This window comes from Balaenoptera ricei, chromosome 11 (genome assembly GCF_028023285.1).
Source record: "Balaenoptera ricei isolate mBalRic1 chromosome 11, mBalRic1.hap2, whole genome shotgun sequence".
Classification (NCBI taxonomy): Eukaryota; Metazoa; Chordata; class Mammalia; order Artiodactyla; family Balaenopteridae; genus Balaenoptera; species Balaenoptera ricei.
In genome coordinates this window covers 79470134-79495450 of record NC_082649.1, presented here as the reverse complement: position 1 = coordinate 79495450, position 25317 = coordinate 79470134, and the positions used below count along the sequence as shown (strand labels likewise).

The 25317-nt window shown below is 38.8% G+C and overlaps 1 protein-coding gene across 5 annotated transcripts in view; it reads right to left on the bottom strand.

Moving 5' to 3' along the window:
- Window positions 1-25317, bottom strand: part of PTPRG (protein tyrosine phosphatase receptor type G) — a 726426-nt gene that overhangs the window by 5556 nt on the left and 695553 nt on the right. For all 5 annotated transcript variants that reach the window (XM_059940105.1, XM_059940106.1, XM_059940107.1 and 2 more), the window contains 8 exons: window positions 23509-23681; window positions 21815-21950; window positions 21083-21229; window positions 19084-19177; window positions 18105-18181; window positions 17484-17612; window positions 13803-13949; window positions 12916-13058 (listed from right to left, as the gene is read on the bottom strand). In XM_059940105.1, coding sequence (XP_059796088.1) covers window positions 12916-13058; window positions 13803-13949; window positions 17484-17612; window positions 18105-18181; window positions 19084-19177; window positions 21083-21229; window positions 21815-21950; window positions 23509-23681 — 1046 coding nt within the window. The remainder of the gene's footprint in view (window positions 1-12915; window positions 13059-13802; window positions 13950-17483; window positions 17613-18104; window positions 18182-19083; window positions 19178-21082; window positions 21230-21814; window positions 21951-23508; window positions 23682-25317) is intronic.

Below are 25317 nucleotides of genomic sequence, written 5' to 3'. Positions count from 1 at the left end.
GTGATATAGTAGGAAAAATAATACGAGAATTTTAACTAGAGGCTATGAGACAAGTAGAAAGTGGTGAAAGGCTCTGGAAAAAATTTTTTTAACAATCCCGAAGGGCTAAATTGAACTTCCAGAATATGAATAAAAATGGAAATATGTGGCTTAAAATGCAGTCAGAGAATTTCCAAAATGAGTTTCATATTTAGTAATTATTTTTGGCACTGAAGTGGAAGTTTCCAAGTATGAGCACCTTCTATAAAATTCTTGGAAAAATATGGTTCTCTTTGCTTCACACACAGGCACAAAAAAGGCTTAGAAGGGTAGCAGACTTTTTCATCAGGCCAGGTTGGCATCTTCAGTTTTTACAGGAACCTGTGTGGCACATAGTTTCCCTATTAATGATGAGAAAACAGATGGATTAAATGAATTGTTCAAGGAGGTGTTGCTGGTTGGTGGCAGAAATAAGACTAGAATTTAGATGCCCTGTGTCCACTGTTCTGTTAATAACTATTAAATATTGTTTCTAAATTTATTCTTACATGAAATTAAAACAGTACAGATGTTTTTACTTCTGTAATGCAAATAAAGCCAACGTCTCCCTAACCACCACCCCAACTTCAGAGGTAATCTGTCTAAGGGAAAAAACTGTTATGCATTTAGGTACAGCCTTCCTAGATTTAAGGATATCAGTACATGTCGATCTGGCTCATTATTTCATCTGCTGCATGCATGTCGGATGTCCTCACTTCCCCATGGATGGACATTTAGGTTGTTTGTGCCTTGTGCACATAGCAGAGTAGTACAGAGTTGCACCTTACCATGAGGAGAAGAGCTAGGTCACGGGTATGCCCATTTAGTTTTAAAGACACTGCGGTATTTCTCTCCCACGTGTTGTTACCTGTCCATACTCCTCCCAGCCAGAGAATACTAGTTTCTCCTCATCATTTTAAAGTTTGGCTTTTGCCAGTCTGATGTGTGAAAACTTGAATCTTACTGTTGGTTTAATTTGCATTTCCTTGGTTACCAGGGGAGTTGAATATCTTTCTATGTTTATTGACCCATCTGTATTTCCTCTTCTGAAACTGCCTATTAATATACTTCGGCCATTTTTCTATTGGGTATGTCTCTTTTAAATGAATTTCTCGGAGTTATTTTATATTATCTGCAGTACATGTTGCAAGTATTTTTTTCAGTCTCTACTTTCTCTTAGCATTGTTTGTGGTTGTTTCTGTTAATGCTGAAATGTAGTTTAGATATAATCAAATTTATCAATCTTTAGCTTTTTTGGAATCTTGTTTGTTAATGCTTTCTTTACCCCAGTATTTAAAAAATATTCTCCTATATTTTTCTACTTTTTTTTTTTTTTTACATGTAATTGTTTAATTCATTGGAATCTTATTCTTGTTTTGATGTAAGGTAGGGGTCTGAATTTAGTTATTTTTCCAATGGATAACCACTTGTGCCAGCATTTTTTTAACATATATTTGCTTTATTAATCCTCATTTTAAAATGTGCTGATTTGGTTTATTTAACAAATAATGTGAACAAAGGTTCAGAAGGCATAATATCACCAAATTCCATGGTTAGACAATGCCACAACTATAGTGCAAATTTTGCTTTGTTTTCCAACCTAACGTTTATAAAAATGGTCATCTTTAGGAATACATACCACACTTAGCTTTCACCATGAATGTGACCTATAAAATCAATTATCAGAGACTACATCCAGGAACCACAACATTGTCTACTTCCAGCTCATTCACAGGATCACTCCCCATGTACAAGCTCTCCTACCACATGGGAATCCAATATTCCATTCCCCACTTTCCATCCATCAGCCCCTAACGTTCCTCATTCCTACTGCCTAGCCTAATTTCATCCCCATTTACTTATTTAAACCTATATTTATTAAGACAAATGATTCCTAAGTCTATCTGACCTTTTACTGTATCTCATGATCAAGACACCAATCCCAGTGACTCAAAATTGTTCCCTATTCAGTGGGTGCTTCAGATGAAGCACATGATTAGAATATTGATCCTCTTCTAAACACAGAATCACAAAACCCAGTAACTTCCTAATACATCTGGCAATCCAGCTATACCTTGATAACTAGTCTTCTATGCTCCATAAACATGTTCAGCCTTTTCTGAATCTTTTCCATCTCACACATACTCTTTCTTTCACTTTCCACATATGGGATTGACGCCTGCTACATTGACAGATTACCTGAGTTCACGGTTGTTGGGCTGCACGCCACAGGCCTGCAGGCCCTGTACTTGCCCAGCCTCAAGACCAAAGAAAGAGCCAGAGTCAGCAACAGAGACGCCGAAGGTTTAATGGATGGGGGAGCTTACATGTCTGAAGCAGGGTCCTGGAGCGACATCCCACTGTATGCGCAGACTGCAGCAGGCAGGACATGCAGGACATGGCAGCAGTCTTCGCTCCCTCTGTGCCAGCATTTTTTATTGAATTGTCTCATGTTTCCTCATTGATTTGAGCTGCCTTTTTAATAGTCTAAATTCTCATATATGCAGCCCTATTTCTGAACTCTCTATTTTGGCCCTTTAATCTGCTTGTCTGTTTTTTTATACTGTATTTCCCCACATTCGTTTAAATTCCCATAGGTTTTTAGTAAGTCTTGATACCTGATAAAGCAAGTTTGCACAATAGTCTTGGCTGCCTCTATATTTATTGTTTCACTTTTAGTGCTTCAAACATACATATTTTCATTTTTCACTTGTACACTCGTTTCCATATACCTCTACGCTTCTACCGCATCCCATCCTGTTTCATGTTGATTGATACTGGGCTGTCAAGGAACACAAAAAGTTTTGTTGGGACTTTGGTTAGGCTGCACTGAATATATAGAATATATAGATAGATCTGAGGAAATTAACATCTTTTTGAGTTTTTCTGTTCATGAACACGATGTCTTTTCTCCATTTATTCAGGGCTTTTATAGTTTTCAATTAGATTTTACAGTTTTCTACGTAGTCTTTCGCCAATTTCATTTTAGGGTAAATCCTAGGTAGTTTCTGTTACTCCAAAGAATGGCCTCTTTTTGCGACATTACTGTTTGGTTTCAGTTGATATATAGGAAAGTTATTGATTTTCACGTGGTGAACTTGTATCCAGCCATGCAGGACTCTTCTTAAGTTCTAATAATTTGTGGATTCTCTGGGAAGTTGGCTACATCTTTATCTGCTAGCAACGCCACTTGTCTCTTTTATACTTCTTACATCTTTTGCTTTTACTGTATTGGCTAGGATACAATAGTTTTGCATTCTAACACTGTGAAGAGGTGTCATATTGTGTTCTTTAATGGTAAAGCTTCTAATTTTTTAATATTAAATAAAAATATTTGCTATAGGCTTCTGAGAAGTAACATCAAGTTAAAGAGAATGCTTTTGACTTTTCGTTTGCTAAGAGTGTTTTCTTTTGGGGAAGGGGATTATGAATGGGTGTTATTTTATTGTATGTTTTTGAACATCTACTGATTTAAAAAAAATTCCTTTAATAATGTTCTGAATTCACTGAGAGCAATTTTTGGTACCATTTAAGCAGCTCTATATTCCTAGGATAAATCTTTTTCATGATGTATATAATTCTCTTACTATAACACACTGGGTTTTTGACAGTATTTTTTTTAGACCTTTGTACCCATATTCAAGTAAGTAACATTGGCTTATACTGTTCCATTCTGGTGCTAGCCTTGTTTGTCTTCTTAATCAAGGTTACATTAAATGTTCTCTCTGTGTGCTGTTGTTCAAACGTAGACTGGTCAAAACTTAGTGGGCCTTAATGGGTTGAAAACTCTATGTGCCAGGCTCTCTTATAAGTACTTTACATGTGTCAACTTAATTCTCAGAATAACCCAGTACTACAGGTACTATTAGTATCCCCATTTTGAGGTTGAAGAAACAAGGCACATCCAGGGGAAGTAACTGGCCAAGGTCTCATAGTTCGGGAGACTAGAGCTTACATTTGAGCTGATACATGTCAATGGCTCAGAACAGAGACTGACTGGTACATTGTGTTCACTAAATATCATTTACTTTGATTAGGTAGGCTTAAAAATTTATTGGTATAGAGTTATAAATAGTTTTAAATGTTTATTTCATTTCCTTTAAAATACTTCTATTGTTTTTAACCTTTTATTAAAGAAAATATCAAATGTATACAAGGCATAGTAACCCTCACTGCACCATCACTAAACTGAAACAATCATCAGCTCATAGCTGGTGTTGTTTCATGTCAATTTCCTCCCCATGTATTTTGAAGCAAACCCCAGGTATTTTATTCATTAATAATTTAGCATGAAACTCTAAAAGATAAGGTATTATCACACCTATGTAAATTAACAATTTTTAAAACATTTGAGAACTACAGATAAATGGTAAATTTTTTTTCTTCCCAATGATAAATTACGCCGCCTTTTTTTCACCAATTTCCAAAGTTGTGTCTTTTGTTAGTAAAATTTAAGCAATGAAGTCTGTCACCTCCTTGCCCCCATTTCATTACTGTTTGCTTTTCTTTTAATTCCTTGTACTTTTTGTGGAATTATTTGGTTCTTTTTCTGGCTTCTCGAGTTGAAAGCTTAGTTTATTTTAAAATTTTTCTCCAATATATGAGGCTTAGGCTATACATTTTTTCTCTGAGTATATATCCTATCAGGTTTTGAAATGCAGTGCCTTCATTATCATTTAGTTTTAGGAGTCCGTAATTTCTATTTTCATTACCTCTTTAAACCATCAATTATCTCTAATTCTAGCCATAAGGACTTCAGTCTCTGGGTATAAGAATTTGGGGTCTCATTTCATTGTTCGTTTCTAATTTAATGCATATAATCAATGAACGTGGCCTTGTATGATATCAGTTTTTTGGAATATATTAAAATTCCATTTATGGTCAGTAATTATGAATAAACTATTTGTGTTTGAAGAGACTATATGGTCTCTACATAAGTCTCTCTTGGGTACATACTCTTAATATGTATTTATTTATGTATTTAATTTTAGAAATGTTTATTTCTAAATTCTATTTATTTTATTGAAGTTTAGTTGATTTACAGTGTTGTGCCAGTCTCTGCTGTACAGCAAAGTGACTCAGTTATACACATATATAAATACATTTTTAAAAAAATATTCTTTTCCATTATGACTTATCCCAGGAGACTGGATATAGTTCCCTGTGCTATACAGTAGGAACTTGTTGTGTATCCATTCTGTATACAATTGTTTGCATGTACCAACCCCAAACTCCCAGTCCATCCCTCTCCTTCCCCCTCTTCCCCTTGGCAACCACAAGTCCGATCTCTGTGTCTGTGAGTCTGTTTCTGTTTTGTAGATAGGTGCATTTGTGCCATATCTTAGATTCCACATAAGTGATTATCATATGGTATTTGTCTTTCTCTGTCTGACTGACTTAGTATGATAATCTCTAGGTCTATCCATGTTACTGCAAATGTCATTATTTCATTCTTTCTTATAGCTGAGTAATATTCCATTGTATATATGTACCACATCTTCTTTATCCCATTCATCTGTCGATGGGGTACATACTTTTATATGTCACTATTAGATCAGCCTTGTTAATTATGGTATTCAGATCTTCTCTCTGAATGTTATTGTTCATTGTATCCTGATAATTCATTTTAAGAACTCATCCCTTTATTCAGTTCTTAGAGAATCTCAGCCATTATTTTTTTTTCAGCTATTAATTTCTTCCTCTTTCATCTTTTTTCTCTCTCCATGGATCACACCCTTAGACCGATGTTAGAACTTCTGTATCTGGCTTCCATATCCGAGTCTGACTGCGGTTTTGTCCATTGTACTACTAGCCCATCTCTCATATTTTCCATTTCTTAGCCTCTAATTTGTTCCTGTTTCTTAATACGTTTTTAATTCATCTCATATGGTCTTCCTTTCGATCTCTGAGCATATTATTTCAAAATCCAATTATGATTGCTCTATTACCTCTGATTCACTGTATTTTTTTGTTCTTGTTCATCATGTTGTCTTTCTTCAGATTCTAAACTGAACCGGGTTTACCTTCTCATTTTAGCAGAGCTAGGAATTCCCCACCCCGCCCCCAATCATTTGTATGGATTTTTTTTCAATAGGGGAAGAACTGAACCCTTTAATCTTTGCTAAATCTGCTCTAGTGAAACTGTTAGGATTTTTTTTTTCCCCCTTCAAGCTAACCATAGCCATACAGATAGGAAAGTCAGGTATTATGTATTTTACTATGCACTGTGCACTCCGTGTGGGATTACTCTGGCCTTTGCTTGGGTTGCCTTTCCTGTGTTTAGCCATTCTTAAATAAGTACCTAAATAAAAGGAAGTACCTACAAAATAAGACTTTAAACAGGACTAGAAACTAGGTCAAATCAATCAAATGCATACATACTTTAAAGTATCAGTTTTTAAAGACTGAAAAAATAAAGGCCATTCTCTTTCAGAAGTTTAGGAATTAAGTAGGATTAAAGGATGTTTGTCAAGTTTCATGCATTTGCACTTCAAATTACAGGGACTTGGTGAAAAAGTGATACAGGTAATTTACAACTTAGCTAAAACAAGAATACTGTATAAATTCACTGGTTTTGGTAGTTTGTTTGCCACTTTCTCAAAGGGCCCCACTGAGAGCAATACTTCCTTAACTAGCGCTGTGCTGTTTATTTTCATCTTCCCCTGTCTGTGCCTCGAAGAAATGAAAGTCCTTTAAGTTCCCGACATTCAGTAATGTTTTCAGGTGGCTCTGTCTATATTCATTTTAAGACACGTTGAGGTTCCTTGTATCATCAGTGTGTATAATACTTATGGCCATTTAATTACACTTTTTACTACTTCATATAATTACAATTATTGTTGTTTTGCTTTTACGATGTTGTTTTAAAAATCATAACTAACAATGCAATGCAGAGGTATAACCCTGTCACTATGAAGGAAGTGAAGCTTCCCTTCAAAATCATTACGGCAGGAAGGAAAACAGAGCTAAAGCTTCAGTATCCATTAATCCTGGGGAATAATGGAAGCACAAAACCACAGGACTTTAAGAAATTAAAACTTTGGAATTGAATGAGAAAGTACAGAAAGCAAAACACAGTCCGAAGACAGAAAGGACAGGAGTGCTTACTGTGAAAACCAGTGGGAGGCAGTGTTAACCAGTGGGATTAGACAGATCTGGATTTAACTATAGCCAGTGCCAGCTTCCTGGCTTGCCCCCTGTGCTGCTGTGTTGGGCCTTGTGCTTAGATGGGTCCCCTACTTAGGAGGGTCCTGCGTAAACTAAACTTCTTAGTTTAATGCTCTGGTGTTGCCATCTGGAAAAAAATTTTTTTAATTTTTATTTTATGTTGGAGTATAGTTAATTTACAGTGTTGTGTTAGTTTCAGGGGTACCGTAAAGTGATTCAGTTATACATATATATGTATCTGTTCTTTTCCAAATTCTTTTCCCATTTAGGTTCTTACAGAATACTGAGTATAGTTCCCTGTGCTATACAGTAGGTCCTTGTTGGTTATCTATTTTATATATAGTAATGCATATATTTTAATTCCAATTTATCCCTCCCCCCCACCTTTACCCTTTGGTAACTATAAGTTTGTTTTCAAAGTCTGAGTCTGTTTCTGTTTTGTAAATAAGTTCATTTGTATCTTTTTTTTAGATTCTGCATAGAAGCGATATCATCTGATATTTGTCTTTCTCTCTCTGACTTAGTTCGCTTAGTATGGTAATCTCCAGGTCCATCCACGTTGCTGCAATTGGCATTATTTCCTTCTTTTTAGTGGCTGAGTATATTCCATTGTATATATGTACCAAATCTTCTTGATCCATTCATCTGTTGATGGACGTTTAGGTTGCTTCCATGTCGTGGCTATCGTAAACAGTGCTGCAGTGAACACTGGGGTGCATGTTTCCGTTCAAACCATGGTTTTCTCTGGATGCCCAGGAGTGGGATTGCTGGATCATATGGTAGCTCTATTTTTAGTTTCTTAAGGAACCTCCATACTGTTCTCCATAACGGTTGTACCAATTTACATTCCCACCAACAGTGTAGAGGGTTCCCTTTTCTCCACACCCTCTCCAGCACTTATTGTCTGTAGACTTTTTGATGGTGGCCATTCTGACCCATGTGAGGTGATACCTCATTGTAGTTTTGATTTGCATTTCTCTAATGATTAGTGATGTTGAGCATCCTTTCATGTGTTTGTTGGCAATCTGTATATCTTATTTGGAGAAATGTCTATTTGGGTCTTCTGCCCATTTTTGGATTGGGTTGTTTGTTTTTTTGATATTGAGCTGCATGAGCTGCTTGTACATTTTGGAGATTAATGCCTTGTCGGTTGCTTCGTTTGCAAATATTTTCTCCCATTCTGAGGGTAGTCTTTTCATTTTGCTTATGGTTTCCTTTGCTGTGCAAAAGCTTTTAAGTTTCATTAGGTCCCATTTGTTTATTTTTGTTTTTATTTCCATTACTCTAGGAGGTGGATCAAAAAAGATCCTGCTGTGATTTATGTCAGAGAGTGTTTTGCCTATGTTTTCCTTTAAGAGATTTATAGTATCCAGCCTTACATTTAGGTCTTTAATCCATTTTGAGTTTATTTTTGTGTATGGTGTTAAGGAGTGTTCTAATTTCATTCTTTTACATACAGCTGTCCAGTTTTCCCAGCACCACTTATTGAAGAGACTGTCTTTTCTCCATTGTATATCCTTGCCTCCTTTGTCACAGATTAGTTGACCATAGGTGCGTGGGTTTATCTCTGGGCTTTCTATCCTGTTCCATTGATCTATATTTCTGTTTCTGTGCCAGTACCATATTGTCTTGATTACTGTAGCTTTGTAGTACAGTCTGAAGTCAGGGACCCTGATTCCTCCAGCTCCGTGTTTCTTTCTTAAGATTGCTTTGGCTATTTGGGGTCTTCTGTGTCTCCATACAAGTTTTAAGATTATTTGTTCTAGTTCTGTGAAAAATGCCATTGGTAGTTTGATAGGGATTGCACTGAATTTGTAGATTGCTTTGGGTAGTATAGTCATTTTCACAATATTGATTCTTCCAATCCAAGAACACGGTATATCTCTCCATCTGTTTGTGTCATCTTTGATTTCTTTCATCAGTGTCTTGTAGTTTTCTGTACAGGTCTTTTACCTCCTTAGGTAGGTTTATTCCTAGGTATTTTATTCTTTTTGATGTTCTGGTAAATAGGATTGTTTCTTTAATTGGAAAATCTTTATTGTTAATAATTTTTGAGCAAGGGTTCCTACATTTTCATTTTGCCTTGGACCCCACATACATTATGTAGCTGGGACTGGCTCTGACACTTAGTAACTGGATATGTGTGTACACAGGGACTAATACCTACATACGCAGCCCCCATTTCCTCATGCATGAAGCGGGGATCCTAAAGTTACCCCCCCCCCAGTGGGGTGATTTTGAGGATTAAATGAAGGACTCGATTAGTTGTGATTTGAAGGTGTCTTTGCAGCAGTTGGTACAGAACGCAGTCCAAATATTTCAGCATTTCCTCTGGACTGTCTCAGGACAAAATTAAAATTAACATTTATTGAAGACCCCCAAAGAGCTTTTGCTTATTTGGGCTTTATCTGTCAATAATTACTGTATCAGATGTTAGAACTGAGAAAGTGTTAAAACACAAAACCATGCAAGCACGCATTCCATTAGCTGTCAGAGTGGGGATGTCCTCCTGGGTCACGTAGCTCTGGAAAACTCCACTGTACACTCAAGACAATACGAGTGAACAAGGCAACTGGTATCTTTGTATTATGAAAACAGTTGTGTCCTCTTGGATCTCTTGGAAGGGCCTTGGAGACCTCCTTCCCAACCAGGGACCCTCGGATCCCACTCTGAAAACTGTTAAATGAAATTAGCCCACGATGGCCTCCAACAGAGTGATAGATATAGCTCCACAGTGAATCCACATAAGTATTTGCACAGAAAACTAGCCTTCATTCTGCAAGTGAAGGTCTAATCTACTGGTGTCTCATAAAACTGTGTAAGAACCATGCTGTGTTTTGAATTTATCTTGTAGGCTCTGTGTTTAAAATTTGACAGTAGTGATACAGATCAGCCTCTGGATAGAATTGTCCTGAGCAGACAAATATAGGATGCCGTGAATAAAGCAGTTTGCCTTTAAGCTGTGCCTGTGCTCAAACAGAATCAGTTTACTTTTTGTTGAGGAAGTTTACCTTTAGATCATTTTACCTAGAAACTTCATCCACCTGGCACACAGCTGTGAAGACCAGATCGACATCACAGAGTTTGTGCACTAAAAGTTCAACTCAATTCTTTGACTTTCGGTGGAAGCACTCAGGCCTTCTTTCCGAGCCTGCCCGCTGCTATCTTTGACAGAACTTAAATTTTGTGTCGATAAATTGCTTTTATAGTTCACAGATGAATGTAAGCAGGAAAAATACCAATAACCAAAACAAAAAGCAAGGCTGTCTGGGGCAAGTTCATATACAGGCACATATCCTGAATAATGGGTAAGTCATTCTAACTTGAAAGCACGGTACCAATTCATACCAATATTTATCCACCACCCACTGTGTGTCACTCTATGGAGAATGGGATGAATAAGTTAGCACTGCTGGTCACAGCAATGTGGGTTGACAGTCATGTGAACAAGTAGTTACAATATGATATGATAAACAGGAATGGCCTTGGTAAAGATGCGATGTTTGTGGATGATCCCCTCTGGTTTGAGTTAGAAACAGTTCAAAGAGAGTGACTTTTGAAGTGTGTGTTAAATAAAAGGGCACTTAGAATAGTATTTGCAGGGCTAAGGTGGGCTGCAGGAAGTAAATCAGTGGAGGACTGGGATGATAGCTGAAGAAGTAAAGCTTCAACCAGCTTGAATTTGGGAAGTGTACTGAGTAGGCATCAACAGGACTTGGTGGCCAATGATAATTGGAGGTGAGGGGGCACAGAAAAGGACTCTGATATGTTTCTGGTTTGTACAACTAAGTGGATGGGAGCAGGCTGGGAAGGTAAGTTTGGGTTTATATATGCTAGATTTGAGGTGTTTGTTTGTAGGCCATCAGGAAGGAATATTTAGAGGTTCAAAAAGTAGGTAAGATGGAAACTGAAAGGTAACTGGCATTCAGTGTTGTACTAGAGCTAACAACTATTAAAAAACTTCAAATGTGCTTGAGTAATGTACAAAAATAATTTTAATGGAATCACTTATCTCTTAAAGATGGTGGATAAATGAACGAATGCATGTCTTTAGGTGGCTTTTAATCCAGCTCACCTATATGATATGTGAAGAGACACTAGTGTAGGATGAATTTGTTCTTTTCTTGCTTAGGCCTAAGAACAAGCTACATCTGATTAATTCCAGAGGTGACACAGTCAGCATGTAGCGTAAAATAAAAATCACTCAATAAGACAATATACCCCAAAGCTGAATATAGATAAATGAATCAAACAGTTCTGTTTAAATTGTTTAACTAGTTGTTGTTGGTTTTTGTTTTTGTTTTTCCTTCTTTCCGTCTTCTCTTACCATGAAATATAACATTAGCTGCATTACTGACTTCACGACAGATCCTTGGAGTACTATCAGAACAGCAAAATCCGTCATGGAGCTGGGCAGCAACATTAGAATTTAGTCTGAATTGATAAAAGCTAGTAAAATCCAGAAGGTATATGAAAAGCTGACCCAGATTAGTGGGGGAAAAAAACTCTAGAAGCAGCCCTAACTTTGTGCTATAACTGCATATCCTAAAGTTTCGTAGACTCGTAGTAACTACCCAGTTATTCTGAGGTTGACTGTGTTATTTAAACACTACTGCTGGTTGTCACATTTCCAGGGATCTTACTTAGGCTACTTAACTAATCCTAATTCTTCTAATTAAGAGGTCAACATTTTGAAATAGTCACTATTTAAAAAAGACCATCAAACTCTTTGGAAGGAGCCAAACATATGGCTTGCTTCAAATAGGAGAGCACCATGGATTTGAGGTGAAGGTGCTGACCTCAGCCGAAAGTCTTTGTTCACTTCCTGTGACAGCATTAGTTCAAGGATAAGACTTAATGAGCTTTTACTTCAAAATTTACTAATATCTATTCTAGCAGAGTAGATGGTAATTTAATGAACATAATGGATGCCCTGACACGTTGCTGACCAAGGGAGATAACTAACTACCTTAGAACTAGAGACGAGGGCGTCTAATTGGTGCCATTGGCTAAAGGTTTGTGAGATTCACAACAGTCTGCAACTGATTTGCAGGTCGAGTCCACCTATGAAGTTTGACTCCAGGTATTCGTATACCATGAGGTATATCTATGACCCCCTTCCTTCTCATTAAAGGGAAAGTGGGCTGGGTTTGAACTCTATTCGGACACTTAGAAGCTCAGAGCCAGGAGCAAGTTATTTGTGCTCTTTGCAATTCATATGCTTTACCTTTAAACTCCCAGAGACAGTACTGTAAACTTCAAAACACACTGTAAACTATAAACATTATCATTAATAATAGTACCTTTTTCATTACTAATCAGCTAAAGTATATTTTAAAAGGTTTCTTCCCTAATAAGTGTTTGCTGGAAATCAGTGTAAGGATTTAAAAACAACTAATTAATATAAAGTATTACATTTATATTAATAGAAATGTAGACATGTTGTAAGTTATTGTTTAATTTGCATTATTGAAACAGAAAACCTCAGAAAGCATGCAGATGTATTTTGGTAGGCTAAGATACAGTACTTTCACCTTTCTAGAACCTACACTCGGAGAGCCTGAAGCCTTTGACAAATTAAAACCCAAAGAGAACCCCAACACCTTGCACATGGACACATTAGAAATAAGCTGGACTTGTCACACGCTGAGAGAGGGGGTACGTGTTTAAAATCTGTCTTTCCTCCCCTACTATCGCAATGCAACAAGATAATTAAAAACAGGTGCATACTCATCATGAACGATGGTGGGGCCGTCCCTTGTTAAGGCCTCTTCCTTGATGACGTTGATAAGTTCAAAAGTACTGCTTATGGGGGCATCCGGGTTAGGCCACTTGGGACACTGGAAGTGCCGAACTTCTAGGACATAGTCATCCTACGACCAATACAACACGAGTCACGGCCCATCCTTCATTTCATCCTGTCTATAATCTAATGACTCGTACTTGCCCCTGAGGAAGTGTATACTATAGATGATTGAAGCATGCCAGGTTAACCAAACTGCTGTAAGGAGAAAAATACTAGGGAGGTCTGCTTGACATGAACAAATGAGGTTATGATAGTGAAATAGAATCCTGTTCAGGGAAATATTTTAAGGGACAACAGATTATAAGAGGCTTTATATCCTACTCTATCTATCTTATCTATAAAAATAAAGAAAAAAAACCCAGGAAGGGGTGAGGACATCATTATTTAAATAAGACAGCTCCCCTCTTACCAACCCCATAGGAAGGTAGTTAATTATGCATCAAAATGTTGTTTACTAAAAAAAAAAAAAAAAGTCTTAATATTATCATCTCTGCAACATATTGCAAGGCTTACATTTCTGATGGCAAAGAAAATACTGAGCTCTAGTATATTGTTTTTATAATTAGGTCAACAGGCCTATTTGTATGCATGCTCAATCAGAGGAACTGCTACATGTCATCTTTCCAGCTTGAAAAAGCAAATATTTGAAGGAAGCAAAAAAGGAAGTGAACATACTTAAGTCATACTCAAATGCCTGCTTGGGCCCGTCTTAAGGGTGGTAAATTACTTCATTATTACTTGGAAGGGTGATCCAGGGCCCAGGTGTGGCGCCTAGGTGTGGCTGTTACTGAGGAATTGAGGTTGAGGTTACCTGTGTAGCTTCAAGGATAAAGTCATGGATGATAATTTGTTCTTCATTAGAGAGGCACAGTCTGTCTTTGCTGATAAGGGTGACGGTAAAGGCCTCACAGTTCATGGATTCTTCTCGACTTGGCCAGTATACAAACTCATCTTCAGCCTATGGGGACCAAAAAAAAAAAAGAAGGACAAAAATTCCTCTGCAGTGCTGTCAACCATTTGTTTTTGAATTTTCTTACCAAACGATTTCTTTCTTTGCCATTTGCCATACCTCTCAAATCATTTTTTAAATTGGGTTCATAGAATTATTAGCCCGATTAGATTAGCCCTATCTAATCATGCTGAGTTCAGTGGTGGTTGTATTCTATTGTAAAATACGCTTAATAACTATTTCCTAGCACCTCTCACCTATGTCATTCCGACAACCAAAAAACCTCCCTCTGTAGGGGATGTATTACCCCTAGCTGAGAAATGCTCTGTAATATAATTGTCAGAGTAAAAAAGGAGACAGGATCTAGGTCAAGTAATTTTAACTTATTATTTCACAATGGCTTATGCAACTAAGATGTGCTAATTGTTGTTCTGTGGATTATGTTAACAGTTCTACAGTTGATAAGCATTTTGCAAAGGACTTTCGTAAACATCATCTTATTTAATTTTCATAATATGCTAGTGAGCTATTTTTATCTTCTGGCTTTGTAGATGAAAACACCAAGGCTCAGACAGGCCCATAAATAAGCATATTGGCTCTAAGTATAAGGTGCTTTGTAAAAGGAAAGTTAGTCTGTCAGTGTTCGATTTCAAGTCTTTCAGCCTCGAATCAGGTAAGCTTTAAACGTTCATCTATTATTTTTAAGATTAAAAATAAATATTCAGTAACAGAAACTACTATACATAAAATAGATAAGCAATAACAATTTACTGAATAGCACAGGGAACTATATTCAATGTCTTGCAATAACCTATAATGGAAAATAATCAGAAAATATAACTGGATCACTTAGCTGTACACCTGAAACTAATACAGTATTCAGGCTTGATACTTGAATTCTATCCCTGAAAACTATGGAGGCCTAAGAAAAAGAGAACCGTTGCCTAGGCTGGAGACTCTGTGAGAAATACAATGATTATGATGAGCCCCGCCCCTTCCTTTTTCTAATCAGTTCAAATGGCAAATTACCGTTTGCCTGTAATATATACATTTCTATGGGCATTTTCCTGAAAATGCTTAGACAGTACTAGTGAAGTCAGAAATAATTCTGAATAATGTTGAAAACAAAGGTTTTGTTTAATCTTACATTGTTGCATTAGAAATGAGCCAACAGTCCAATAAGACTTATCACCCTTTCAAGTTTCAATATAGCTTATTGCCAAGTACATTTTTATTTTTAAAGCTCAGCATAAGGGGAAACAGATTAGCAACGGGGTTTAGTCTATACAAAAGAAGCCTGTAACTGTCTTGGGTTTTAATACATTTTGCCCAAGGAAGTGGAATTAGGGCCCTTTGAACAGATATTAAAGACATAATGATGAACAAGGCCTCTAAATTTAACCAAATACATAGATTAAGTATAGGATTGGATGTGATGCTGAATAAAGTAATCTATCTAAGGCTTAATTTCCATATCTGAAAAGTGGGAATAATAAAGCTACATACCTCAAAGAGCTATTATGATGATAACATGAACTGGAAATTATCTAATTTGCCTAAAGACTGCCAAAGGGATTTTAGTAATGGTGGAGGAACGGCAGAAAAACCTTTTGAACACAGACAGTAAACTAGGGAATAACTGATCCTCTTGACAGACTATGACAAAGAAATGCTACTTCTTAATTCAGTGGGAGCTCTGATCGCATGGTTATTTTGCTTACAGATAGGGCAGAGATGCCTGAGCAGCAGTGACTTTTGGGCTATTCACAGAATGATGGTCTTTGTAACGTTACAGTAGTGATAAATAACAAAGCAAACAAAAAATGCAGAGACAGTATCTTTCGGAAAAAACTACACACTACTGAATCTGACTTCCGACTCCAGAGCTATGAGTGCAGACATGCATGATTGCAGCATAGCCTCCTTGGGCCTCAGAGAGACACCGAGACGACAGGGCTGGTGGCCCTGTTTCGTCGCTGTCCACAGAACACGTATTGACTCACTCAGTCAGTCTCCCCCTCTCCTCCCCATACAAATGAGCTCTTGGGTATAGTGACTGTCCTCTGTTAAGTGAGGGTAACAAAACACTGACTCATCCAACAAATGCACGTTTTAACAACCCTAAGTGCCTCCAATTTCCATATGCCGAACAGAGTAGACCCCTATTGCCAGCTAATTTGAAAATTTACACTCCAGTTTTTAGCTTAGGATTCTCAACTTTGTTGCCATTCTATCACACAGAAGCAGTCTTGGTATTCCGAAGCTGGAGCAGAAAGCGACAAAGTGAAGTTCCTACTGACTGGGCACACAGTCAAATGCATGTCATCAAGACTAGGGGTTCACTCACATGCTGTTCTTTCTTGATTAAAAAACTCACTACTCTGACACTCACGGAGGCAGATCGTTTTTGTTTTTGTTTTTACTTTGTGCGCTTACAAGTCCTCATAGTAACTTCCGAAGATGCAACTATTTCGAAACTTAAAAATGCAATGAGAGCTCAGCAGAAATAGTTACACTTATTTTCATAAGCGTGCTCACCCTTCTCCTCTAGGGTCTAGAGACCTCAATAGGGAAGGAGTGAAGGGAGAAGAAAGAGGTAGTAGCTTAGTCAAGGTCTTAAAAAGCACCATCAAGTCCGAACAAAGAAGCCTTTCCTAATCTCCCTCCCTGTAATAGATCGGGCTTGCCTATGGACTGGGGGAAAATTAACGATACATTATTAGTACTTTTGATACCGTTTTTTTTGCTAGGAAACATTTCTATGATGTGGCGGCGTTGGACATATACAATAGCAAAATGAGACAGGTGACTCAAGTTCCAATCCTGGCTCCCATGATTCGTATATGCCCTTGGGCAAGTTACTTCCCTCAGTTTTCTCAGCTACTAAAGGAGATGCTGAGAGTACCTGTGTCATCGAGTTGTAGAAAGGATTAAAGGAGTTAATACACGTAAAAATATAATCAATAAATGTTAACTACTCTTATTGTTCATTTATTTTTCAACAGTGACATACAGCAACTAAGAGGTCGGCTTAAAGTCATGCATTAGTGAGGTTAGAAAAAGGACCTTCTTCAAAACCTTCTGGCCTTCCCTTGTAGCTCAGTGCTTAAGAATCCGCCTGCCAATGCAGGGGACATGGGTTCGAGCCCTGCTCCGGGAAGATCCCACATGCCGCGGAGCAACTAAGCCCGCGCGCCTAGAGCCCGTGCTTCGCGACGAGAAGCCACCGCAGTGAGAAGCCCGCGCGCAGCAACAAAGACCCAACGCAGCCAAAATAAATAAATAAAAACCTTCTCCCACACTGCCATGTACAGTACAACTGAGGGGTGATTGATATATCACCAGCATTAGGGATCAATGCTGATCCTATTGGAACTGATAGGGTCAGGAATGGTGAGACTAGGAAAGGCACCTGTGCAGACATACACGATGAGAAGTCTGAATTCCCTCCCTAGCATGTATAGACACTGTAGCCCTGTGACAAGGTAATTTATGCTGTGGCCTCCCGGGCTCATTAATATATAGCAGATGTGCTTTACTTACCAAGCTCTGGTTGTCTGGCAGCATGACAATGATCTGTGCGTTATGATCCCAAATCATTCGCCAGAAATCTTTCGTAGTATGTGGCAGAGGATGCTGGGTTATGATAAATTCATTGCTCCTGTAATAGCCCTTCAGTTAGGGAGACGAAAAACCAGTGATTATGAGTGTTTAACTCTGCAGCAGTAAAATATATTCATGAAATAAGACCAGCACTGTTTTGACCTCACGAAAATAATCAAAAGAGGCATTCAGTGCATTTGGCTAATTTTTAGATGTACTTCTCCTAACACGTATAGACAGTTTTCTCTCCACATCCGATGCACTTCTAGTTCCCCCTGCTGTTTTTACTTGACAGCAATTTCAACATTTATTCCAAGACTAGATGGGTGAAATTCACGAAAAGATTAATTCCTTAACAAGCATTTTTGTTAACTTAAGCAATTTTTGTGTCCTCACCGATTAGGTATCCTTGGTTAGAGGTTTCCAGATACAGAAATCTCTATAATTTTGATATTACAGATCAAGAAAGTACTTGAAAAATGAAAGTCACATAGGTGGTATCTGCGGTTTAGCACCTTTCAGTTTAATTGACTTTATTTATAATTAACTGTTGACTCTTACCATGATATAAGAAGCATTAATGTAGTCTGTTCCTTTCATTCCAGGCAACGGTGCAAGGCCCACTCGAGCACGCTCAGCTATGACATGGAAAAAACGAAAACACCACATTTGCCTCATTACCGCTCACCACCAACAGCACTTTCTGCGAGTTACTTGGTGAGTAACAGAGCTCTTTGGCTCCCCTTTCTTTTTAAGACTTACCTATATTTTTAAACAAGCTAGAGCATTATCAGCTAAGGAAGAATGTAAAATGAAATTCTGCTGCACGTGCCCAGCAGGACCCAGACGTTATAGGAATAACACTTGACTGTGGGAGAGGCTTTCCCAGCAGATCACTAAGAGGATACTCTGTATGGAGACGACACAGGGTTTCAGGTCACTCTTGACCCTGGTTTGATATTCCTACAATTATACCAACGTTTTGTATTTTGCTCTTTTGCCATCCCCTTACTCCCTATCTTTTTCTTCGGGAAGGGCTTAGAAAATACTGGCCTCTTTCAGTAGAGAGAATCTCTCCACTGATCACCCATGCCTGTGTCTACAGTGTACTACACACAGTATCCACTGCTGTGTCCCAAGTTACTTATGCAGTGGTCACCACCTACCAACAGTGCCTTAGTCTCAATAGCCAGAATAATTCAGTAATGTAGTTCCAGCTGTGCAGATTAATCCAGGACTCTCTGTTTTAAGAGAGCATTAATGCCACAGTGATAATGACTTCACTTCTTTTTTTAAAGGTAAGACATGGTAGAAATAATCTAACTCTTGAATTTCGAGGAGAAGTGAAGCTAGCTTTCATGTCACATAGACGCAGCAACTTGCTGGTGCCGACACCCACCCCTCCCGTTTTGATCAAACTGCTTCAGTTGTCCTCAGCATAACTTTTCCCCTTGGTAGTGGCTGCCTCTTTACCTAACAAACACGCAAAATCCAAAGAAAAAACGAACACAGGCAAGTCGAACTGATTTTAAGATCTTACAGGGCACGACTGAAGAGTTTCTGTTCTTTTCTTTGTTACACTCTTTCTGAGCACTGAAGCATTCCACGTATTTTGCATTACATTGTGTGACCAGCTGAAAGAAAAGCAACATTTTAGCCTTCATTCAAAGGATTATAATTGTGCCTGTGTTAACTAACTTACTGTGGTAATCATTTCTCAGTATGTACATAACTATCAAATCATTACGTTGTAGACCCTAAACTTAGAATTCTTTGACCTACATGCAGCATTGTCTATCTCAGTCAAGCGGGGAAAGACAACAAAACAAAAACAAAGGTATAATTGATAGCATCTGTTTGATGATCTGGCACAAATAACTATAATCAGATTACTCATGAATTTTAAACATTTTTGTATCCCAAAAGACACTTTTTTGTGTTTCAAGAGTGGTAGTTTTTTCAGTTGTCTTAGTTGTTTGCATGCTTGTTTTATTTACTATTAGGCCTTAGGTTTCTTGACGACAGGCACTATGTAAGCAGCATTTGTTGAATTAACGTGGGTTTCTCTGTTGATGATGTCACTGATTCCTCACAGCCACATGAGACGGAGGTGGCGCTATACTAGCAAAGACGGCTTCGTGGTAATAAGAGCTAATCCTGTTTCTTGAAGGTAAAGAATTTACTAAGTTCTCAGTAAATGTCTGTCTGTTAAACTGAACTGACATTGTTCTAAGGCTGTTATAAATAATTAGCCCAGTAGTTTGGTTATTCTTCCTGTGTATATAGCTTGGTTGAATCATTCTGTCAATCTTTTTTGGGGGGGGTGGGGAGGGGTCCATCCTAACAGAGTATATGGGAACGGTCTCCTTCTCTACATGGAGATGGATGTAGTTTAAGTTTCTATTTGTTTTTTATTTCTATTTAAGTTCTAACATGGTTAATGCCTGTAAAGGAACAAATGACCTGGTTTCCTTTGATGAATTTTTAAAACAGTGTATAAACAAATGTTGCAGAAACAGAAAAGGCAGAATTTAATTAAGAATTATTGGTACTTAATTTTTTTAAGAATTCATTTTAAACATTCAAAATGAGACACTCTGTCCTCACTATTGATTACCTCAAATGGTTTGCAGAGTAGTAAGGATGTTACAAAAGGAGACCTAGAAATTTAAAATTGTTATAACTAACTGAACCTGGTGAAATTGATGTATTTTTCATTTCATAGCACTTGTTATCATTTGCTTGACAGTCTCATTTCTTGAGCTGAGACTCGAAGGCTTCAGTGTCTATGGAAAGTTTTACCATGAAAACTAAAACTGCAGAGATTCATCTCATTCTTTCCATCTTGACACAAAATGAGAAATTACATATAGAACAATGTGCAAAAAAGCCTGGTTTTTTAAAGTCTAATGAGAGACTACGAAATAGGAAAGCACTTAGTACTTTGAGATGACTGAGCTTTCTGATCTTACTTAAATAGTTCTTATAGTCTCTTTTTTCACTTTTATTTCACTCAATTCCATATAAACCTTCACTGTCTTTACACCCCATGCCCCTATCAAATAAAAAGAATAACCATTTAGGAAAAGTTAACTAAAGTTTCTTTAGTATTCCATAGTAACTAGATCTTTTCTAGTTTCTAAATTATCTGCTAGGATAGTCATTCAAAGAGCTTTGCTTTTAAGATAACGCCAACAAATAGCCGTTCTTCATCAGGGTAAGAGAGATTCGTTCAGAAAAAAATACAGAGGATATTTTTTGGACTGGAACGACTGACAGAGTACTATGTCATTGTGGCCAGGGGCAAATGTTAAAGTCGTAAACTGCGCAGAAGAAAATACAGCACGGCACTATCTACTTGGATACCAACAATTCATTCGTAAGTCGAAACTTGATCTTCCCATGGATTACATCTGAGGAGTACAAACAGCAATCCATTTCAGTCTAGACATTCATGCAAAAAAGACATGCCCTTCCAAACTCAAGGCATTTCTTTACCTCCTTGCTGCTTTGCCAAAGAAACGTATTCAAAGCACTACCTTGAACTGTTTTTCCAGTCGTGTCTTTCCTCCTGCTCCTGGTATGAGGATACTGTTAACGTAGCTATGCAGCTGACTGGAAGATACTTCAGTCTCCTTTCCAAGAATGGCTTCCAACAAGGCATCATGGATGAAAATGTACTGCTCCTAAAAGGCACACGACATGGTGGTCGCTGAGGAGACCTGGGACGGGGCAGCCGCCTCTGTCCCCTGCGTGAAATCTACCTTAGGTGAACTCTTCCTCTAGCAGTGACTCCCCCCCCCCCCCCCCAGGGAATCCCCTCATGCATTTACAGCCAGGGCGTCGGCTCCAGTCAATACTTCCTTCCTTCCTTGTCTACCAGAAGTTATTTTAGGGTAGGGACTGTGTTGCGTTTAGTTCTGTATTCCACACCACGCCCCAAACAAAGCAGTGGGAAAACGTGTGTTCAGTGAAGGGCTTCAGAACCATTCTCGCGTATATATCTCTCAGGCTAAAAAACAAGGTTTAACCGCCCCCAGCATGGAGTACACGGCACAAGAGAAAAGTGTATCTGCTTCATTTTAAGATCCACACAGAAATGGACGACTGTGAGCCAAAGAACGGTATCCCGGTTAGGACATCTTCCAACACAAACCTGTAAATTCCTTCCAGCCTCAAGAGAATGCATACGTCTCCTCACTATCAGTCATTCAACTTTCCGTTCAAGCGTGTGCTGGAATCACATGAGAACCCCAGCAGCCCCTCCTCACCTCAGTCTGGACGAGGTAGTTGCGCTGTGTCCTGATATGCTTCAGGAATCCCAGGACATTGACTGTGCTTTTGTCTTTGATCTGTTGCAGCATGCTGTCGATCACAATGTAGGTGCCCGTCCTGCCCACGCCAGCACTGGGAGCAAGGCAGACACTCAACTAGTACACCTGCTGCTCTACCATGTCATGAACCATGGATTACAAAAATTATCATCTGAGTCTCCAACGCGCTGAGAAATAACCTACGTCAACTACACTAGGTTCTCTCAACAAGAGGGTTATGATATACGGCTAGCATCCAGAAACCTCAATAGGATCCTTCCTCCCTCATGAGTCTTGATGGGGAGGGAAGACTGCCCTTCTACCATACATAAAAATATAAAATTAAATATAAATAAATAAAAATATATAGAGTTACATATTTGCTTTCTCAGCCTTGCTTGCAGCTCAAGCAAAGGGTTTAACTCTGTGATGCCAGGGACCGCAAGGTGTCTCTCCTGGCAGTAGCCATCTCCGCACCAGAACCACCCCTGCTGAGGCATTGCCCGGTTCTCCCGCTCCCCCAGGGATTCTGGGAGAATGCACTATCCTTTCAATAAACCCCCTTTCTGCACCACTCCCCCCCAGGGTGCTCAGTACGGGCAAGTTTCTATTTAAAGGGCTACTTTCCTTTAGTAATCCAGGGGTAGGAGAATAAGAGCCCCTCTAGAAAAGCTGGCCTCTTCAATTCCCATTTCCTGATTGTTATTTAAGCAAAACAACACAACCCAGGGAGACCCGAGTTCTGCCGTATTGAACCACAGGCTTCTTTTGGCAGAAACCTGCCGCCTCAGGTTCCCCATCTCACAGAGTTTTGTTGATGATACCCAAGTGCTTTGATTGATAGACCTTCACCTCTATTTTAGTGATTCTAAGTGGGTGAGCAAAAATGTAGAGTCCTCATGGGACTTTAAACAGACGATGGGTTCCGACGTCTGCAAAGGATCTGCTCTGTGGAAGCATGTGATGAGAACAGCCCCAGAGAAATGCTGAGAAAAGGCCGGGCAGCTATGTAACATACATCACAGAATAAGCAACATCTATTTGAATACCAAAGTGAAAAAAGCCCAGCAATCCAAATGAAACACAATAAAAGCATTTTTATAACAATCAGCTAAGGTTGTTTAAGGTAGTTAGTTAAGATGGGAAAACAGGCTTTATCTGTGCTTTAAAAAAGGTATTTTATATAGCATGCATAAGCTGAAAGCCTTTCACACATAAACTAAATATTATCATTTGGAGGAACCCTACAGAAAAGCCATGTTCAAAAACTCAAAACCTCTCGAGTGGAAAGTTCTAAACTTGTGTGTTAAGGTTTCTACATATTAGGAGCTGCCAACAATTTCCCTATAAACACTGGGGATTTTATCAGTAATAAGAAGGTGTTATAAAAACTGGAAACTCATCCTCTAAGAGCAGATTTTGTTTTAACCTCAGAAGCAGCAGATGGCTTCTTAATGTGAGGGGACTACAGTGACTTTCCATAACCCTAACAGGTCTCATTGGTCCAGTTTTCAGCGTAAGACTCCGTTTCTAAATCAAACAAAGCAGCAGCAGGGCCACAGTGGTCCAAGTTCACACAGCCCACACCCGCTGCTCTGCCCAGTTCAAATGCTGAATCCCAGGCAGAAGAAAGGGGACGTCGTCGGCCTCACCTGCAGTGCACCAACACAGGGCCCATTTCTGGAGTCCGGGCTGCTGAGGACCTCCTCACGAAGGTCAGGACTGGGAGGGCATACTCGGGAACTCCCATGTCGGGCCACTGCGTGTAGTGGTACTGGATCACTACCCGTTCATTCTGACGCCCCTTGGGATTTCCCTTCTGACCCTAAGAGAAGGGTGAGAAAAGATGTCTTTAAGCTGAGAGTGGGCATTCTGATAAAAATCACATAAGGATGTCAGCAAACCTGACCTCTGTTCCCATTTGCCTTAACTGCCGTCCCTGGGGTTGGTTTTTTCCTCTCTGTGGCCCTCTCGTGCCCAAAATGGAGACATGACCTGGGTGCATGAGACGGATCAGACATCTCTTGGAAGAGAAAATGGGTTAAGACTGTACCAAGAATGAATGTTTAATAGCACTTTGTAATTTGCCTACAAGGCCTCCATTTCCTGACTTCCTGCCCCAACTCATCTGACTGTGGGCCGGGACTCACATTCTTTCTCCACTGTCCGGGTTGGACCTTTAGGAGCCGAAGGGCTCGTGCTGTACACTCTCCAGGAAGTGTGGGGAGGATCCTAAGTGACAAGTGGTTCTAAATCTCTAGAGTCAAAGGCAACAATCAATTTATCTGTCACTTTCATAAAGGAAAACTACTCTGAAAAGTTCATTTACGTGGCCGCACTTTTTACACTTGAACCATTCTGGATGAAAAATTTCCCCCAATAGATCACTTGCTGTGATTTTTTTTTTTTTTTAATTACCAATACCTCTAAAATAAAAAAAAATTTTTTTGATGACTCAGGGTCATTAATCCATTGACACTGAACCTTGTAGGGTGTCTGGCCCTGTGCTATAAGGCCTTTGGATGTCTTTGATTTCTTAATTCTTCTGTTACCTCTCATTTTCCTATTTCTTCCGCATTTGCAGTTACTACGGTCAGCGTGCAAAACACCTAACATTCCTATCTGACTTCCTCCTCTGGCTTAAGCTGTTTCTAAAATAAGAGTAAGTGGGCCGTGTTTAAATAACCTGAGGTGCTTCCGTGAGTAATGGACACTGTACTTCATGAGTATAAACTGGTTATTGGTTAGCTTGAGCCAGTTAACAGCTCTATTACAGAGGACACAGATAAAAACAGTGCAGCTGACTTTTATATACTTCTGCTATTCTTGCAAAAAAACTATACACAGAAAGGACTGTTAACCTTGGGTCACAAATGGGCTTCAGAGCCACTGACAGTGCGTATAAAAATCTCGGTAAATGTGAATTCTTCTGGGGCAAGAGGGAGACAGTTTTATCCCATTCTCAAAGATGCCCAAGACTAAAAAAATAAATTAGGAACCACTGCTACAAACAACTCCCATACCTAAACCTCTGTAGAGTACTACTTCACATTTTCCTAATGAGCATCTGTCTTGAGTTCATAGTACTGCTACAGTGATCTATGAGTCTCGATGGGACAGTGGATTTTTCAACAAGAGAAATTGAGATAGCTTGAAAGCACCATTTTCTCAAGGTGTAATTCTCAGGATGGTAACAGTTCTACTACAGAGAAGGGTTTTATCTTTAAGTCACATTAGGAAACACGACAAAGTTATATCGGTTTCTTAACTCTAGCACTCTGGGTACTTGTGTTCCTTGTAAATTTCTAAGGGGGAATACATACTCCGTGGCATTCATTTTCCATACTTACTGAAGCACAGAATTTGATTTTTGCAAGCATCTTGCAGGGCTAGTATCCCTTGGGACACACTTTGGGAAACAATGCTTTAAAGCTGTCAGAAAATTGGAATTAAAAAGCTGA